The sequence below is a fragment of the Harpia harpyja genome, chromosome 21, assembly GCF_026419915.1.
Source record: "Harpia harpyja isolate bHarHar1 chromosome 21, bHarHar1 primary haplotype, whole genome shotgun sequence".
In the NCBI taxonomy this organism is placed as follows: Eukaryota; Metazoa; Chordata; class Aves; order Accipitriformes; family Accipitridae; genus Harpia; species Harpia harpyja.
The window spans coordinates 4,998,536-5,011,629 of record NC_068960.1 but is presented as its reverse complement, the minus strand read 5'-3'; the positions used below and the strand labels follow the sequence as shown (position 1 = coordinate 5,011,629).

Here is a 13,094-nt window from a genome sequence, read left to right as displayed (position 1 = left end):
CCTCGTAAAGGTGGATCCTTAAAGCTGAAAAGGCAGAGGTGAATAGTAAAGTGCAGGTCGTACCAGAGTTCAATGTTCCGTGTCCATGCAAAATAAGAAAGACTCACACACCTAGCAGGTGTATGGAGAATTGTCTTTGAGATAAAAAATAATGAGGAAGTATATAAGGAATTTGGCGTGGGCTTTTTTTTTCTATTCTTAAACTTTTTGGTTCATTTTATTGCTACATCTCATTTCTCTCTTGTATCCATTGAATTCTGGAATGATCCCAGTTATGCTGGGATCTTTCACGTGTCCAGTTTTCATCATAAAGCAGCTCCTTGAATTTTGCCAGTTTTTTTCTCTCATGCATGCACAGATACAAGCTCTTTTGGTTTTGTTTCAGTGTAGAGCAATTTTATACAATTTTTTGAAACCTAGAAAGTTGTTGCCAAATGGATTTGTTGTCCTCTGGTCGGCTTTAGTCATTACCCAGTGAGGAAATACATCATGAGAGCTAATTATCAGACCACATCTTTATCAGCCAGCTTCTTTTCTATATTTTGTGCCAATGTTTGCGAGTGAAATCAAGGACAGTATTTGTTTAATGCGTTTCCTTTAATGCATTTTCTAGGGAAATCAGAGCAGATAAATAAACACTGCTATGTCGACTAGCTCACCCTTTTCCTAAGCTCAGTCATTAGGTCCAAAAATTAAGTGTTTAGTATGAACAGGTCATGTGTTTATGTGCAAGTGCTGGATTCCTCTAATTGCTTGTGACGGGTGAGAGTATCTGAAATGTACAGCACGTCTTAATTATTTTGTGCTTCCTGAAAAAAAGATTTCTCTAAATCTTTCGTGACCCAGTAGGGATTTCTATTGTAGTAGAGGTGGTTTCAAGCAGACAGGGTATTTTTTAAAGACACATATCCATATTAAATAGCTTAATCTGTCTTGTGCAGGAAGGCTGAAAATGCAGCACAGGGATAAATCATCTTCTTTCAACCAGTAATTGAGGGGAAATGTTATCACTAGTATATTTTTTATATTGACAGGGAATGAGAATATCCAAAGTTTGATATTTTAATACCTTTCTGAATGTATTGTACAAGCATCGCAAGAGAAAATCACTTATTGCTAGCATAAGCTCATCAGGCTTGGTATAATTAACATAAATTTCTCACACAAATACCTAAGTTTCTAATAGACCCTAAGCTAATCTCATTTTCATTTTTTTTAATACCTGAGAGGATCTGAAAGCGGTTACCATAAAGCATTCAGCAGCGAATACAAAGGGGACCTGCACACACCGACCTTTGTGGAACATTTAGAAAGACCTAATTTGTATTTTTCCATCTTTTTCCTGTTCTGGAAAGAGAGGTATCATTCTCTGAGCTGTTACAGCATGCACCGCATCTTTCCTCCGCTCCAGGTTCCGGATGCGGCAGGTGAACGTGGTGGGCTCCAGCCCGCTCAGCCAGCCCTCCCGCGTCATCCAGACGCTGCAGGCTCCGCCAGATGTTGCCCCCGGGAGCGTGACCGTGCGGACGGCCAGCGAGACCAGCCTGTGGCTGCGATGGGTGGTGAGCTGGCCAGGAGGAACGGGGGGCCGAGGGGAGCCGGGGTGCTGGTGCTCGGGACGTGGCTGCTTCCCCAGGGGGTCAGGCCAGCGCTCCGGAGTGCCTTTTCCTTGCGTTCAGCGTAGGGAATAACAGCAACGTTATCTCCTTTTTCAGAATAGTCCGAAATCTGAGACTTGCCTTAAGTGCCTTATTAATCACATAAATTGCCTACTGCCACTGTTTCTGCCACTTCATCAGGGGAATATATGCCTGTGTGTAAAACCTTGAATTTTGAGACTCTCTAGTCCCACAGTCTGGGTCAACACGTGGGACAGGAATATAATACTTGAGCTAATTTGCAGTTTCCTAGGGCTCAGCTGTTTGCTTTGTACAAAACAGTCCCCAGAAGATGCACGCTGGCCATTGGCAATCGTCCTGCAGGTACCGAACAGCTGTGGTTCAAAGGCAGCAAAGTTTGCACATTACACTCCTGTAGGAAGATTATATTTATGTGCAAGGGCGTGGAGCTATGTGATAAAACGTAGAAAGAAATGATTAATTGCAAAGATGCAGTGATTGATGACATTGTTGTGCCCCTTTGACTGTCTCAGTTACCTGCAGAGTTGCCACGTTGGGATTTACTTGGCAATTAACCTGCTCCGGAATGGTTTTTCTTCTCCCCTGTTAGGCAGAATTTTCCACTGGGGTTACTGTGGTGTGAAGTTGATGAAGCACAGGTTTCCTTTTGCCCAAATGTTAGCTTTTCCATGCATAAACTCATTATGGCTGAAAGTCAAAATCAGGCGAGAAACAAAAGGGTTTTTCTCCCGTCAGAAAGGAATAATTCCAGTTTCTCAATGGGACACTGCGCTTAATTCTGCACCTTGAAAGACCAAAACATCAGACTTGGAAGGTGTCACCTCACTATCCATAGAAAAGCCATTGCGGTTCATTTGATAGGACCCCCATAACTCACTCATGGCTTTACCATGTGAATAACATGCCCACGTCGTTAAACCTTTGGTTCTATATCCTGACCCACATATCTTGCATAAAAATTAACTCCAGGTTGTTTTAAGAGACTTTAAAACATTCGTAAGATTGTGTTTCCTTGGTGTGCTACCTGGAAGCCTGTTTTTCATGAGTCAAACTGTGCAGGGTTCAGGAGGAGCAACAGCCACAGCTAAAAATGACCCGATACACCTTTTTCATGCTTAATAACATCAGTATTTGAAAGTGTTTAATCTCTTTTTTTCAAGACCTGCAGGTGAATTTCTGTCCCCCTGGGAGCTGGGAATTCCTTCCTTCCTACAGAATAAGGGTCACATTTCTAGCCCTGCTTGCCTGCAGGATACAGTCTTCTAAGCTGTGAAATGTTAATGTGTGTCAAACTTTCCCAGTGATTCAGAACTGAATCTCAGCCATCCGTGGCGTCATGTAGTTAGTTTTATGGAGAAAAACTCTAAACTTCATGAAGTAGGCTAATTATTTCATATTTTAATCTCTGAAATTGCTTGGGGAGTTAGAATACTAGAATAAATCTCTGCTGATAAATGAGTAGGCAGAGAGTCAGTAAAAACAGTAAAAAATGTACGATAAATGAATTTGTCACATGCTTCAGCAATTTATCATTCATTTCCATAATTAATCACAAAGCTCTGAAATATATTGTATTCATATCATCTCTGTTGATACACCCACAGCAAATGGCATAGTTCTGTGAGCATATCTATTTGGTTCAAAAATAAGGTAAAAATTAAAAGAAAATTTCAAGCAACACAGAAATTTAGAGATCGTGAAACAAAACAGAAGATCAACCTCTTGATCTTTTTTGCCTTCCTGTGGCCTTATAGGAGTTCAGACTGCCTTGGTATATAGTTTGGAGAGCCCTGGCAATGTGTTCTGTATAGGAATATTGCGCTTTTCTTTGTCGTTTGCCAGCCCCTCCCTGACACACAGTATAATGGCAATCCAGAGTCAGTGGGGTACAGGATAAAGTTCTGGCGTGTGGATCTGCAGTCTCCCACCCTGATGAAGGTTATTAATGACCGATTGGAAAGAGAGTACACAGTTGAAGATCTGGAGGAGTGGACAGAGTATGAACTGCAGGTCCAGGCTTTCAATGCCATCGGGGCAGGACCATGGAGCGAAGTAGTGAGAGGTCGTACGCGGGAGTCCGGTAAGTCAAAGCTCTATGTCTGCTGTGAAGGACACATCCGAGAACTTCAGCATTTTTCTGCCCTTTTGTTCATTTTGTTTGTTTCTTTGGGTTTTTTTTGGTTTGTGGTTTTTTTGGGTTTTGGTTTTTTTTTTTTGCTTGTTGATCCATTAAATCTAAAATGAAACAAAAAAAACCCCAATCTCTAGATGCACTGAAGGAAAAAAGACATATAGATACTTGAGGGAGTTATTTATTTATTTTATTCCTACCCTGCTTTCATGCATAAACCTGCAGGTTATTTATTTAAAGCAAACAAAACAACCTCTCCCCATTCCTGCCCTCGTTTGGCAGCAGTAAGGACAACAGAGCGAGAAGCTTGCATACAGCCTTCTCTGGCTGAGCAGGTTTCTCATGTTTCCTCTCCCTCCCCAGTACCCCATTGCCCCTCATTCTCCCCCTCTCCCTGTCTGCTTCTGGGCTCAAGCAGATTTTTCTCACAGTTGTGGTTATCTGAAATTTAATTTCAAGCACCAAATATTTCTAAAAGGGCAGAAGTTATTTTAGAGAGCTGATTAGCCACACAGAAATAAAATAATTATCTGAGCTTTTGATGACACTTTTTCAAAACTGCCTTCTAAAATTGTGTGTACAAGGCTATATAGACATAACCTGCGTGTAGACCTAGAGCACAAGTACTGTATTGTCTAGCTGAATTGTCCATACTGGCATAGAGACATCAAATATTCAGAAGCAAACTCTCAATCTCAGGCAACAATAAATTGTTAGCTTAGTAGCAACAGTAAAGACAGATCTTGAAAAGCTGCTCTCTAGCTGTTAACTTCCACAAAACCTGTTTCCAAACTTACCCTACATGCACCTGATAAATTAAAATTTATATTGCAAGTAAATAACAAAATGGGTGATATATATGGTTTAGAAGTTTAATAATAGAAGCTCTTTGTGACCTGTACTTATGCAAGGTTCAACGCTGGGGGTTTTTTGTATTATTTTTTCCTATATTTCTTCATTAAAAATGTTTTGGAATTTAATCCTATGCATGCCCTACAGTTATAGGCACACATATGCGTGTCTGTGCACTCTGTACCACGCACGCAGCGTTATTTGCTGGGAAGTGTGAACGTGCTGTACGTGGCAGGATTTGGTCTGCTCGTTCAGATAACTGTCCTTTGAACTAGCCGAGGAGAAGGCTAAACAAAGTCATCCCCCGCCATTAAAGTCTTGCTTTTTGGGAAGTAGTAATTGGAAAGGTATTGCCAGAGGTATTTTAAACAAGGTGTGCTTGCGCTGGGCTTAGAGATAGCAGGACCCAGACAAAATAGTTTTGAAGTGTTCTGTATCGTAATAAAAAAGATACTGCGTTCTCCACTTTCTCCTTTCTGCTGCTCTTCAAACACTTCTTTTGAAATGTAGTAAATACTAAGATTAAGTGATTTCATAAAACCTTAGGATTATAGTGCTCTTGCTCAGCATCTAAAGATCAGAGGTTACGTGTGTATTTGGCATTTTCTCTTGCAGTATTAAAAGGTTGACTTGAAACTGATTGTAGGAGGCACACAGAAACCAGGATCAAAATAACACAAAGCTGTGATCTAGGCCATAAGGACTCATTTGTTTTTTTCCATGTGTTTTCTTTGATATTAACATCTGATTTCGTGAATAGAGCAAGTCAGGGCTCAGACTTTTGGCTGTATCTTCTTAGATTTAGAATATACAAGAAGCACTGGCATAGCAGCAAGCTGCATGAGAGAACTGCAGGGAATCTGCAGTTAACCTGAATGCACAGTCAGATGGGGTTAAAAGGCAAATAAAAGATATCTGGAGCCAGAGAGAAAGGTCAAAGCATTTTTAGGTCTGTCTTCTGAACTATACGAAAAATTCTATTTATCGCTTCTGTTTTCAAAGTACTTTAAAAGCAGGTGTCCTCAATATTTCTTTTTCCATTTCGTAGGCACAAGGTCTTAGGGAAGTTGGTTTTGCCTGGTGCTGCAGGTTGTAAACATCCCTCACAGCTGGCCAGAGGTGTCTTGGCCAGGATCGTGTGGTGGTTCATTGGCAGAACTCACGGTTCTGTGTTTTACGCTGTCCAAGGAGCCTAAGAAGTTAGTCCGGGCACTAAATCAGCTTGTGGTACCTAATGACAGTGCAGCCACTGGAGTCCAAAATCTTTATTGAAAATAAAGCTGTGCATGAACAATTCTGTTCGTTATAGGATGAGAAATCGTATCACTAATAACCGAGCACACATGCTAACAATAAAGGAGCGTGCCATTACAGGTACTCTCTGGTTTCTGAAGATCTTGAATATAAAACATATTGAAACCAAAGAAACTATGAGAGAATAAACAGTGCCGTGGGGTTTGGTAACCCAGGCTTGAAAAACAGTTAGGAAACCCTAAAATGAAACTCTGGGATAGGGTTGGAAGGAGCTGAAGATGGAGGGGGATGATTTAGGGTTTTTAAACAGGACAGGTTTTATCAATCCAAAATGGTTTTATAATGTTAGAAATTAAATAACTCATTAAATTTTACAGTGTAAAATAACTGCCAAGTAACAAGCTCAGTTACCACTCAATAAATTGACAATGATAGTAGGTACAATACAGAGAAGGTAAGAAAATGCAAAGACCTCTGATGTATTAAAACAACCTTGACAGGTCTGCTTCCTTTTAGATACAAACCCTCTTATTTTCAAACAATTAATCTCAAATACACCTAACCCAGTGCCTTCATATTTTGGGGGCTCCTAATATTCAGCTACATGAATGTGTATATTTGTATTACAAAATCAGCTACTATACAAGCATGGTCACATATCTATGGCACGGATCAATCTTTTGATGTTTCAGAGACTGACCTTCATGAAGCAGTTACTGTGGTGTGATAAAGCATCGCTTGATAATTCAAATGTGGTCCAATGTCACTGTGGGGATTTGTCAGTTCATACAAGCTGAGAATTTGGCCTGCGGTATCTAATTTTATAGGCAAAATGGTTGTGTACTGCAGCTATGCGACTTTTGCCATAAAGGTTGCTCTAAATTTGCACTTCTTAATTGACATCAGATGTACAATATGCCACTTTAATTTTTGCTTTCAAAAAACAGTGCTGGATGTTCAGCTAAAATGAGCTGCAAAAATGGAGAGAACACTGCATCCCACTATCTAGCTTTCTTAGAAAGCCAGAATACAGGCTAGCTTATTAAAAGCTGCTTTTGGCCCAGTTAGAGACATAAAACAGCATCATTTGCTATATATCAAATCTGGCTATGTCAGATGTAGAAAGAAGATGCATGATCTTAGATGCCAACATGGATAACCTTAAAAACTTGAGTTCTTATTGAAGTTCCAATGCAAAGTGCCAGTAACTCTGTAATTTCCTACATTTGATCTTAGCTCATCATTTCGTTTCAGTGTTTCTGGTTCATTTTGTTAAAGCTCTGAGATTTTTTTGGACACTGTTGCTTGGCTTCTGTGCTGTTCTTGCAGGTTACTAATGAGAACTCAGCTTTGGAGCCTGTAACAAAGTCTTCAGTGCAACAGTTAAGGAAACCAGCATTAGAGAAGGGAACTCGCAGAGGAACGAGGGATCTATATGCCTCACTCAAGCCACTAATTAGTCTTAGCAAATTATAATTTCTTTGAATCATGATATCCTGAGAGAGGATAAGGGTCGGAAGAAATGAAGGTTACGTTTCAATTCATTCTTAAAGGGTCGATCAATGTCTGTTACTTGATAAAAGACTGGCAACAATAAGATCCATAATATCTCTTGCAGGTCCTGAATTCATACATCCATGTTAGAATAAAATTCTCAACACTAGCATGAGAACTGGAGAATTAAAGCGCACTCAGTGAACACAAGTATTTTTGCCATTTAGGCGTTGGACTTAGATTCCTTTCTAGCGAGAGGGGACATTTAGCTGCTCTGGCTGTCACTGGGAATTAAGAGGAGTCTGGGCTAATAAATCTTCAGATAGACCATTCTCTCCTTTGTTAGCTTTCGAGTTCCCCTGCCAGCAGCATGATCGTACACACACCTCAAAGCAATCATGCACGCAGGGCCAGCCCGGGCACAGCCTCCACCTTTTGTGAATTTGGGAAATCTCGTGGCTGCTGATCAAAGAGGAAAAGAAATACTTGTAAAATAAAGAAACTTTTTCTCTCTTGAAAGACTTCAAACCAGATAAAATAAAAATAAATGTAGCTGGAAAGGGCTTCTTTCCTCTACGCATCCTGGTTTCCTGTGACCCACCTCCACCCTTTCTCTCTCCAGAAGTGATTCATGTGGGAGTAGGTCTTTGTGAAGATCTACAGATAAAGTTATGGCAGCTATCCAAAGACATTCATGGCTCCTGGCAATCTATTTCCCTTTAACATAATTATATTCTTGTGGGGGATAAATCTAGAAGATTTAAAAAAAAAAAAGAAAAAGCACTTCAGTGTTGGAGTGGGAAAAAAAATGGATTTTAGTCTGCTGCAGTGCTGTGAGATAGTGCTCTGTTTCTCATGTCCCAAATAATTGGCAACAGGGAAATTGTTTCAGAAATTACTATCTCTGCGGTTAACCTTGAGTGCACAAGGGTGGGGGGCGGTGTGTTGTTTTTGGTTTTTTTTCAATTTATATTAATTCTCGTGTCATACTCATTATCTCGTTCACGTTGCTAGGAGCTTCAGGAGCTCGCCTTCAAAACAGTGGATCTGTTCTTTCATTTGGACATCCAGGAAAGCATTACTTTTGGCAGAGAATTGTGCTCCTTTTTGTGATATATTCAGGACCTAAACAAGCCTTACTGTCCATAAGTGCTTGTGTAACATAACTCGGTGAAATGTTCTCTTGAGGTCTGACAGGTGTATCGTGCTTTAGAAAAGATTGTACCCTTCAGATGTTGGAAATGCCACAGGAAAAAAAATGCAAAAGGGCAGCATAAAATGTGAACTCTTAAAAATAGCCTCAAATTCTGCTTGCATAACATGGCATGCTATTAAGCTTGCCTACAAAAGCTTGCAGTTGTGTGGTTGTTCTGCAGCAGTGAGGGTTTTAATGGCATTAGAAAATGCAAGTTTGCTCTTCTCTCGAGTCAGAGAAAATTACAGTGTTCCTGTGCCATCAGTTCTAATGATGTTTCTAGTTTCATAAGAGCCAATTTTGGAACATAAATGAAATAGGCATATCTTTCATTTACACCGTATCAGTCCCTGAAAATACACCTTGTGTTAACGTGTCCATCTATAATTGATGTATTGCAAATGTTGAGCACTATCACATAATCAAAAGGCTTAGAGGTTAAAAAACTTCTTACTGAACTGGGAGTGCAATCCAGTGGTTGAAATTATTGCTAACTCTAGACAAGATGCTGTAATTTCCTTTCAGATAATATAGGAAGGCAGGGTGGCGTAAAACTTCGTGTTAGAACAGATTGTACCGTAAGATAAACTCCCATTCATAAAGATTTCTGGCTTTTGGCATAGGGAAATAAAATGTATGGGAGAGAAATACTAGGAGATAGACTTCTGTAGAAGTCCAGCAACTTAAACTTGATTCTAATTACTGCAAATATATAGAACTTGAAATTTATTCATATCTGCCTATATTTACTCTCTGACTGTAGACACTGATTAGTATTAAATATTTAGCTCTTTACAAACGTCGTGATTTCTGAGATGAACTGGCAAGAAATTGTGAAGCAGGCTGAAATATAAAGAAGATGTAGAATGAATACAAGACAAGAAGGGATTGTCTAGAACCTATTCCAGTGCTTTTGGATTTGAATACTCTTCTGTGGGATCCTGGAACAATCCCAAGCAAATAGGGGATTGCTATAAGAGCAAAATGATTTGGTATGTCTTACCTATTTCTGCTTTTTGGTAATGCCGTGTGATTCCAGTTCCCTCTGCTCCTCCTGAGAATGTCTCTGCTGAAGCCGTGAGTTCAACCCAGATCCTTCTGACATGGACCGCAGTCCCTGAGTCCGAGCAGAATGGTCTCATCCTGGGTTACAAGGTATGCAACTAGAGTTTCATGCTTATTTAATTTTTAATGCATTACCTGGATATGTTTTTGCACTTGTTATTTGTTATGCACCTGCTGGATATTTATATTATTCGTAAGTCAGCTCGAGAAGATGTAGGAAGTGTGCTGGTTTTGAAAGGGGTGATTGGTGGATATAATATCATTTTATATTTTGTGAAAAGGAGGAATCTGAAATGCGTACCCCTCTTTTCAGTCCTCATGTAACAATCTTCTTCTTTCTGTATTTCACATACGTTTATTCTGCAGATACTGTTCAAAGCAAAAGATTTAGACTCCGAACAAAAAAGCCAAATAGTAAGAGGTAACCACACTCAGTCTTTCCTGCTGTCTGGCTTGCGGAAATACGTGCTCTATGAGATCCAGGTATTGGCATTCACTCGTATTGGAGATGGAGTCCCCAGCTCTCCTGCAGTTATAGAAAGAACCAAGGATGATGGTAAGTTTACAGGTTACCAAAATAAGTATCTTGTTTGATCCAACCTTTTAACGCTGCTTTCTTTTAGTGATGCAAGTGTAGATGACAGCCCAAACTAAGCCTATGTGGATTTTTAAAAAATTTTTTTCTTCAACTTTGAACCTAAAGGACTTGGTCCCTACCTAGTATAACTCAGCACTATTCCATTGGTCATGGGCTGAGGATCTGGCAAAACCACAGAAAACCAAAGTCCCCTGTTTCTTCTTTCCCTGCAGCTGATGAAGAGAAAAAAAACTTCTAAAATTGTACTCTAAAGCTCCGTGTAGACGATTTCTATTGAAGACAATTTTTAGAGCCCAATTATAAATTCCTATTGAATTTCAGTCATGCTCTTAAAAAAAAAAAAGAAAAAAAAAAAGTAGAGTGCTGCAATTGAAAGCAATAAACAAATCTGGGTCTGATTGGACTGAAGGAGAGATACGGAATTTGTAACATCAGTAATCCATTCTCATTTTTTTCCAAAAAGAATAAGGTATCGAGCCTGGAAGATGATCATACCACCTTCCTTTTGCCACTGCTTCCAGCACTTGCCATGAGCTCAGCGACTCCCGAGTGCAGTTTGATGTGTTGAAGGAACCCAAGGGAGCCCCTCACCATGGTGCTGTCTGAACACATTGGTGTCATGGGAGCATTCCTGCTGATGGATTTTACAGAAATTTAGTTCAACCCTTAAAATATTTTTGGCTTTGTAGATGCTAAAGTTACTTTCAGTTTCATTCCCTTTTCAGTATTAAATGAAGGTTAGTATCAGTGTGAGAGGCTTCCGTTCATTGCTCCCAATGAAGATGAACCAAAAAAAAAAAAAGTCTTTTTTCATCAAAATGTTTTTCACAATAGTAATGGAATAAACAAACATTGGTTTCTACAGGCAACTTCATTAAGGTAATTTGGTTGGGCTGAAAACACATTCAGACTTCTGGCTTAAAAAGACATTTTCTATGGAGTGCAGGGAAGGAGTAAGAGCGTGCAGGGACGGGAATGGGGATGGAAACAGGGACAGCAGCTCCCTGACATTTTTTTAGCCATTTTCTCAGCGTACTGCCTGCATGGGGACTTGGCTTTTCTTTGAAAGGAAACAAAGAGAAATTACTGTTAGCAGAACTCTACAGGGAGAGAAAAAGCACTCCCTGAACTGTACATATTGGACTATAATGAGAAATATTTAAAACTGTTTGTTTTAGATAACCCCATTATAGCAGTTCCCTCCTTAAGTACATGTTGGCAAATGATACAAATTGTTCTTCCATCTCCATGCCCCTGACATAAATATGTTGTGTCTCCTCTGGGCTCAACTTAATTAAAAGTATCATCAGGGGTAATGCAGGTGGAATTTGTGCTGAAGGGGAAATTTCACGGATGCTAATGTATGAATTAGCATCTCCTCACCTCGTGAACCTGGGGTGGTCAGTGCAGCCACCAGCCGTCTGTATTAACGTGCATCTCACCTGCCTCAGGTTCTCCTGCTCAGACCCGAGTGTTTAAAATGCACATGTAAAATCAGAAGGCAGTTCAAAGCTGGTGCTGGTGACACAGAGAGGAGTTATTATTCAATTCCAACAGGTATGAAGTGGATTAAGCTGACACATAACTCACTGTAAAGGCAGCTCGGCGGCTTGCTTTGTAGTATGTAACCAGTTACCGAGCAGTGGTGCAGCCGGCTCGCAGGGACCCCCCGCTCCGCTGCTGGGAGATAACTCTCGCAGAGGTCAGGGCTCCTTTGTCAGAGCATCCTGCTAAATGCGTTTCACAGGTGCGGTAAAACACTGTAGGTTGCGCTCATTCTGTGTCGTGTTTGGTGTCCATGGGTGCTGGAGGCATTTGGCCATGGACAGGGTTCCTCAGAATAAATGTACATTATATACGTACGTAGGCGCTCCTGACCATCTACTTATTATTGGTGAGATACGGCTTGGGCTGCCTTCTATGCAAGGTGAGCAGAAAATTTGTAATTCCTTTCACGTGCAATGCTTGCTAGCACAATCTCTGTTTTTCTTTCCAGCTCCTGGGCCGCCCGTGAGGCTGGTGTTCCCCGAGGTGAGGCTGACATCTGTACGGATTGTTTGGCAGCCACCGGAGGAGCCCAATGGGATTATTCTGGGTAAGAGGGAGCAGCAAACCCAGGGCTGGGAGGAGAGAGCTGGAGACCAGAGCAAGCTCAGGCTGTTGGGTTTTCCTTCCGCTTGGATGTCAGATTAGAAACCACTCATAAGCAAATCCGTGGCTAAAGAAAAGAAAATATGTCAGTGTCAGCTGAGAGACGTGGTACCCTGTGGTGAGGAGGAGAAGTCTGCCTGGCTCCATGGTGTGTGTTTTCCTGAGCCAGAATTACATGTCATTCATGGCACTGTGTTTGAATTGTCATCTCTCTTCCCATCTGCATTTGGTTTTGTAACCTGTTTGGCTGGCTGTTGGGCAAACTGCCTGTAGAGCTGCAGCAGGGGAGAGCTGGATTTTCCCCTCCTTCCCCCTACTCGCCTTTGCTGGGCATGCCCAATATTTTGGTTTCAGGTGTGCTTCCATTTTATTGCTTTATTGCTATTTGGCTGATACTATCTGACAGGTCGCAAGTAGTTAACTCATATTTGGCTTTTCATCAAGGGAAACAGAGGCAGGCAGCAAGGCACAACAGGAATTTGTGAAAAACCTTACCTTCCTGCTTTCATAACTCCTGGGTTGCCTTTGCAATATGTACACCAGCTGCTACTTGTACTTAAAATGTGAAGAGTTTTACAATGTAAGAATCCACTCTTGCCTCTAAAGTAGCTAAAGTTACCCAGCAATTTTGTGTTGTCTGCTGATGTTAAACACATTTTACAGTAGTTCTAGCTGGTGAGTAAAGACTTGTCTCTCAGTTCTGAAAATAGAGGC

General features: G+C 40.8%; 1 protein-coding gene across 5 annotated transcripts in view; it reads left to right on the top strand.

Moving 5' to 3' along the window:
* The window catches only part of SDK1 (sidekick cell adhesion molecule 1), a 419,217-nt gene that overhangs the window by 332,278 nt on the left and 73,845 nt on the right, over positions 1-13,094 (top strand). For all 5 annotated transcript variants that reach the window (XM_052772288.1, XM_052772287.1, XM_052772289.1 and 2 more), the window contains 5 exons: positions 1,412-1,562; positions 3,483-3,720; positions 9,606-9,721; positions 9,998-10,187; positions 12,226-12,324. In XM_052772288.1, the coding sequence (XP_052628248.1) occupies positions 1,412-1,562; positions 3,483-3,720; positions 9,606-9,721; positions 9,998-10,187; positions 12,226-12,324 (794 nt within the window). The remainder of the gene's footprint in view (positions 1-1,411; positions 1,563-3,482; positions 3,721-9,605; positions 9,722-9,997; positions 10,188-12,225; positions 12,325-13,094) is intronic.